At 36.2% G+C, this 6,416-nt stretch overlaps 1 protein-coding gene across 32 annotated transcripts; it reads left to right on the forward strand.

Annotated features, from left to right (window-relative positions):
• The first annotated feature begins 736 nt into the window (after positions 1 to 736).
• Positions 737 to 6,075, forward strand: LOC110889596. Of its 32 annotated transcripts, none has more exons than XR_002563693.2 (11): positions 739 to 1,244; positions 1,311 to 1,426; positions 1,519 to 1,557; positions 1,690 to 1,727; positions 1,991 to 2,071; positions 2,593 to 3,655; positions 4,178 to 4,332; positions 4,627 to 4,660; positions 4,726 to 4,885; positions 5,404 to 5,625; positions 5,699 to 6,075. XR_002563693.2 is itself a non-coding variant. In XM_035983963.1 (6 exons), exons 1-5 carry the CDS (start codon positions 1,108 to 1,110, stop codon positions 2,034 to 2,036), a joined length of 369 nt encoding a protein of 122 aa, XP_035839856.1. In that variant the 5' UTR covers positions 737 to 1,107; the 3' UTR covers positions 2,037 to 2,071; positions 2,232 to 2,582. The 32 variants fall into 32 exon arrangements, 2 of the variants coding, with proteins under 2 accessions (XP_035839856.1, XP_035839857.1); XR_004881182.1 differs by having other exon boundaries at positions 5,404 to 5,617; XR_004881178.1 differs by having other exon boundaries at positions 738 to 1,244; positions 4,178 to 4,660; positions 5,404 to 5,617.
• The last annotated feature ends 341 nt before the right edge of the window (positions 6,076 to 6,416 follow it).

Consider the following 6,416-nt stretch of genomic DNA (forward strand, 5'->3'; position numbering starts at 1 on the left):
GAGAGCTGGATATGTTTGGAGGGTATATCGAAGCATGCATCGATGGCAAAATGTTAAAATGCAGAGATTCTTTAATGTCTGCAGGGGTAAAATGGTAAAAAAGGCTGCTGGGTTAGTCAATGTCCGCAAAATCATCTGGTTAGGCAGCAATATAATGTAGTACATTGCCAACCTTAGGCATGCATTAGCATACTGTCATGAGAAGCATGTTATCCATCGGGATATCAAGGATAACAAGCCGGAGAACTTGTTGCTAAATAGTATGGCAGAATTTTTAGTTATTTAAAAGAACTTGGGATTGTATGAGTTGAATAGTTGCATTTTATGGTCTTTAAGTAGAAGTGACAACTTAAATACTGGTTTAAAATAGTGCGTCTGAGGCGTGAGGCCTCTGAAGTCTGAAGTGTTGACAGAAAAGTGTTGTGTTTTCCATTGAATGGTGAATTTGGTTTTGGTTATGGCTCAAAACCGAACCGCCCCGTACATAGCCCTAAACTCACCAACCTAAGTGATATGTTTCCCGCCGCATCGCGCGGGTAAACGACTAGTATATATATATATATATATATATATATATATATATATATATATATATATATATATATATATATATATATATATATATATATATATATATATCTATACTATATATAATATACATATCCAAAGGACTTCTTAATGTCAATGAAATTTCCTTAATAAGTCTTTTAAGCACCATTGAAGTTCAGTTTCCAATTATACCCTTTCCCCAAACTAAACACGCTTACACAACTAGGGTTTCTCTCATCCTCTCATTTTGTCCGCCTCTCATCCTCTGCTCTCTCTCTCTCTGGTGATTTAGGGTTTCTGCATATCATTCTCATCCGCCCCCATTGTTCTCTCTCTCTACATTCATGGCGATTTAACCTGTCTCTCCGGCGATTCCAACAGCGGGAGTGGCGATTTCACTCTCCACTTATACCCTTTCACTCAAAAAAAAGGACACGGGTGATCTTCACCAGATCTAGGGTTTCACATTCATTCGTTTCAAAACATTTCAAACATATCGTCGCTCCCCTCTCTCTCTCTCTGGCGATTTCACCAGATCTATGAAGTTTCAACAGATGGATGAAGAATCTGACCTCCTGGTTCCGATTTCCGGCTTTTATTGGCTTTTATTTCATCCCTAATTTCTCTTCCCTTTCGTCTTGCTTCTTACAAAGAGCAATATCCATCTTCAAGAGGTTACTCATAGGCTTGCTCAGGTATTCCCTGTATGATTTCGTATTTCTCGTATGATTTATTGTTGATTATTGTTATTTCCTTTGAAGATTTGACGGAGAAAAGGTACAACTGAGACTTTTAGATCTGCGATCCCCAAACCCTCATATGGTAAAACTTTTAGATCTGGTATGTTTATATGCAGGTTGGGGGATTTTGATTTCAGGTTAGTGGTCCGATTTATCATATTGCGATTTTATACATGTTTAATTACATGAGCGAGTTTAATACCTGGGTCAATTTTGTTTTTTCTTTCAGGTCATTTCCGGCTGTTCTATCTTTATCGCAAACTTAAAGGTATGCTTTTAAGATAAACTGAACAATTACGATTGTCTCTTCATGAATTCAGCTAATATTTGCAGTTGTGATGCAGTTTTGTGGTTTGATAATGCGACTCTGAGTTTTTATTGATTTTGTTGAGAATTGCAGTTCAATGTCTGGACCACTCGATTGATTTGAGAGGCCTTGTAAGTGTTGAATTTTATTATTTGATCATGTTTATAAATAACAATGTAATTCTAGGGCTTCATCATAGTTAAGTTATAGTTTTTGTTATACAAGTCGGATTGCTATATAATTTTGTATTTATGTGTTTGCATTCTGGTGTTTTGTGTATTGTATATCACATTCTTGAATTTTGATGTCATGATGCGTTGTAGTTGTCCATTAATGTTTAGAACTAGGGGTTTTGTTTCTTGGAAACCCAATTAATGGAGATGTACTCTGGCAGAGCACAGATTAGAGCGGTTGCAGGCAGAGCATATACAACAATCTGAGTGGATATAACTGGGTCAAGAAATCGAGGTTGAAGGTAATGGTTTCGTTCTCGACTTTGTGTTTTGTAATTTGTTTTTTGATATTGTTTTGAGTTTTTTTGCTAGGGTTTTGAACAATGTACACATCGAGGTTAAATTTTTTTGATTGATTGATATATTGAGTCTGTGTGTGTGCAATTTGTGGAATGTGTGTAGAATCAGTAAGGCGATTGGGGTTGTGGGGCATGAGAGGAGAGTTTAATTAAGAGTAAACGGGAATGGGGGTTTGTTCTTACTATATGCAATTTTTGATAAGGTAATGCTGCTATTTTTTTTTAACTCAACTTCTGCAAGTTTTTTTCTTTACTTATGGTGCTCTTTTTTAACTAAACTTCTGCAAGTTTTTTTCTTTGCTTAAGTTGATGAAATTAATGTAAAGATGATGAAGCTAAAGCATCCAATGCTGATGCAATAGAGTATAGCCGCATAAGGAATACAAGTTAACGAGTCATGATGTAATCGATTGTTACATCTTAGTGGCTAAACTTCTACCTTTTATTTTGTTTTTAATGTACAGGTAGATTTGTAAGGCAGGATTACTGGATCTTAAAAAGGCAAACTGGAAATATTAGTGTCTTTGGGGAGATAACGATCGGGTTGACAAAGATCAAGAAACAGTTTTGGCTGGGGCAGTTGGAATGATTCTTTCTAATAATGATGCTTTTTGGAATGAGATTATCACAGATCCTCATGTCTTGCCTACTACACATATCACATAATACCATACCGATGGTTTTGCGGTTTTGCTGTTTATTGTTATCTTAAGGAGATAGAATAAGCATGTTTATTTTAAATTTTTTTTGCACTCTTAACACTAGATAGTCCTTGAGAGGAATATATCCTATGCATTTTGTTGAAAACAAATTAAAATTTTGGTTTTTTTTTTGTATATTACATCCTTAAGTTTAAAAACCTATTGAGAAAGTCCTTGTGCATGAATAAATCCTTTGGTTTAATGAATAGGCTCTTATTGTTTGCATGATTACATCCTGAAACTTTATTAAAAAGTCTTTTCGTTTTGACCTGTTTGCCACCTCAATTTTATATTCAACTCATTTGATAATGAATTGATAATATTCAACTCATTTGTTTGCTTCTTTGAACAGGTTTCGCGCAGAATGGCTTTGGGTCAACAGATCAATGAAAAAAGGCTCTTTTTGTTCGGGTCAAAACGGGTCGATTATAGAATGTTATTTTGGTTTGGGTAAAAAACGAACCGTTTCAACTCATATAAATGTCACATTTCCAAAGAAATCCGTTTTTTACCCGAACTAATCGACCCGTTTTTACCCGGACAAAAATAGCCTTTTTTGATCGACCTGTTGACCCGAAGCCATTCTGAGCGAAACCTGTTCTGACCTGGCATGTCGCTCTACTCGACCCTCCTATTTGTACAATATGTTGGTTTTGTATGATTATTTGTGCAATATGTTGGTTTGTATGATTTCCGACAATTTAGGAGAAACAGGTGGCGATTTTAATCTGTTGTTCGTATTTCATTTTACAGCTATGTATAGTGTATTTCGGAAAAAAGATATGCATTGGGCAGCAGAGACGGACCGCTGTGGAGCTGGTCTTAGGTCAGTAAGTTTATCGGTAGTGTTAACGCCTATTATGTTACTGGGTTTGTAGTGTTACACTGAATATGCAGTTTTCATCCCAGAGGTTTGGTCAGTTTTGCGACTTTTGTCCAAAGGTTTGTTTTCTAACATCTAGATCCAAAACGTTTGAAATCTTGCCATTTTCATCCGGATCATTAACTCCATCCATTTTTCTCCGTTAAGTCGGGTATTTCCGTCTTTTTCGTTAACTTAAACGGTAATTCAGTCTTTTTCACACATTTCTAGCGAGTTTACATAGGGTGAAAAAGAGCGAATTACCTATTTAAGTTAACAAAAAAGACGGAAATACCTCAGTTAACGGAGAAAAATGAATGGAGTTAACGAGGCAGATGAAAATGGCAAGATTTTAAACGTTCTGGATCCAGATGCAAAAAACAAACCTTTGGACAAAAGTCGCAAAACTGGCCAGAGTTGGTTGATGGTACAAAATAGCATATTCATAGTATATATAATGTTTGACTGTTTATTTCTTTGTGACAGGGGCTCAGGTGAAATATATATCGGGTTCAACGCGCCACTAGAATTAAAAAAGTATGTACAGATGTAAACGGAAACACTATCCGACATAGTGTACTATTCCATGCCTCTTATGCATTGAACACAAGAACTAACTTCGAAATAATTTACCATCCTAGGTAACCTTCTCTACCCCAACACCTCTTCACTTAAATGCAAATGGTCTCATCGTATGTTATTAAGCATACAAATTTACTGTGGGGTGTGTGCTTCTGCTTTTATAGTTATGATAAGGTCATGGAAGCACTTAAAGTTAATTATTTCCGTGTTAGTTCTGCGACTGTTGGGCTGCTAAATGTTTGTGGTTTTTACGTTCATTGTATTGATTATGGAATGGCATCAAGGCTCTTGGATCAGAGTAATTAAGAGGAAATTTTGGATATTAAACTCGCTTGTTTCTGGAACTTTTGCAGATCTCCTTCAAGATCCAGATCTCCACCACCGTCTGTAAGTCAAACCACATATTTTGACTATATATGCTAAATACAAATAGCTATACTTTTTTTCTTTAGTCGTATATATAGAATGGGTCTCTCGGGCCAAAGTTGATTGATGCCAAAGTTGAGGGGCCAAAGTTGATTAATGCCAAAGTTGAGGGGCCAAAGTTGGTTGATGTTGACAAAGTAGCATTTTAAGTATGCATAGAATGGGCTTCTCGGCGTGCGCTCTCTGGTATGTTAATTTTCATTTCTTTCACATACCGCTGAAGAACTGAAGTAAAACTGGAATAATAAACTAAATCGTTGAGCGACCTTATTGTCCCGTTTTCCTTTTAGATTTATTTTTTTATTTGACCCGTTTGAGATAAAAAAAACCAAATCAACCCATTCATTATGAAATTACCAAGCTAAATGGGCCGTGTTCACGTCGACTTGGCTGGTTCGCGGTTTGACCCGTTTAACCCATTTATTTCTTTATAAATGTTTTAATAATATGTATTTTATTATGTAACCTAAAATAAACATTAGGCTTTATAGTTTCAAGTTCAAACATAGTTTTTTTTGTATACATTTGTATTATTTGTCATTAATTTTAATTTTAATGTTAATTTTAGAGTACTAATATGCCAAAAAATTGAGTTAAATGGGTCGAGTTGCCAATGAGGTAGTGGTGTAGTGGTTGGAAAATATATTGGTGTTCTTTGTGACCTAGGTTCGATTCCCACTCTCATTATTTTCTGCGGCATCCAGGTGAAGAGCGAATACGGGTGGCGCCGGTTCGACTTGGATGGGAGGCGAGGTTTTATCGATTATTCCACTGTTGTGCCTCCGGGCGGGTGGGGGTCGGGTTTCCACGCATCTGGGGAGAGCCAAGGGGCTGGCGGCGGTGATCGCGGTTTTGTGTGTCGATGATCGATCATTTGTACTGTCGATGATCGCGGTTTTGAGTGTTTGATGACGTCATGTTAGCATGTAGAATCTGGAAAAGTTTTTTTTTTAAATCATTATTCTTATTTTTAAATGTTTTATTTTGTATGAATTTCAGATTGAGGAAAGTAACAAGTTGCAGTTCTTAACAAAGGATGAGTGTGGTCGGGTTTGATCTCCGGAACGAAAGTTGTGTTGTGGTGGTTGCGAGACATAAGGGGGATTGACGTTCTTAACGACGAGGTGAAGCGTGAGACACCTGCTATGAGAATCCGCATGTTGGCTTTTTTTTTTCTTTTTTTTTCCGATACGTTTACGTGTGATTTGGTTTCAGACATTTGCTTTTTTTTGTTTGGTTGCTTATTACAGTATTAGTTGTCAGTCGAGTTTGATGTTACTACACTGAGGAGTGAAGTGGTTAGGGGTTATTACTCCTTTTCTTGGCTTACAAATTTATCTGATCTAATCTAATGAAGGTTTTGTATTTAAGGATAAGTTAGTTTCATGAGAAGATATATTGTCAGCCCATGAGTTTGACAAACCATATTGTTGCTGTAATGATGTAAATCTCTTAATAAAGTCAACATAAGAGGTTCTCCATTCAAAGACAACATGCCCCCCTTTTTGCTTATTTTTTTATTTGACCAATTTGTAATACAACACAGCCCAACTGACCCATTCAAGTATATGTGTCCAAGTTACCATCTATTTAAATAAGCCATTGAACTGAATTTCAAAAAGAGGTAATTGATGCAATGTGGTTTGGTTTTTATTTGGGAAATTTGGTGATCTGTGTATGTGGGTATGTTTTGCTTCTATACTTGAATCAAATTGCT

The sequence above is a fragment of the Helianthus annuus genome, chromosome 15, assembly GCF_002127325.2.
Source record: "Helianthus annuus cultivar XRQ/B chromosome 15, HanXRQr2.0-SUNRISE, whole genome shotgun sequence".
In the NCBI taxonomy this organism is placed as follows: Eukaryota; Viridiplantae; Streptophyta; class Magnoliopsida; order Asterales; family Asteraceae; genus Helianthus; species Helianthus annuus.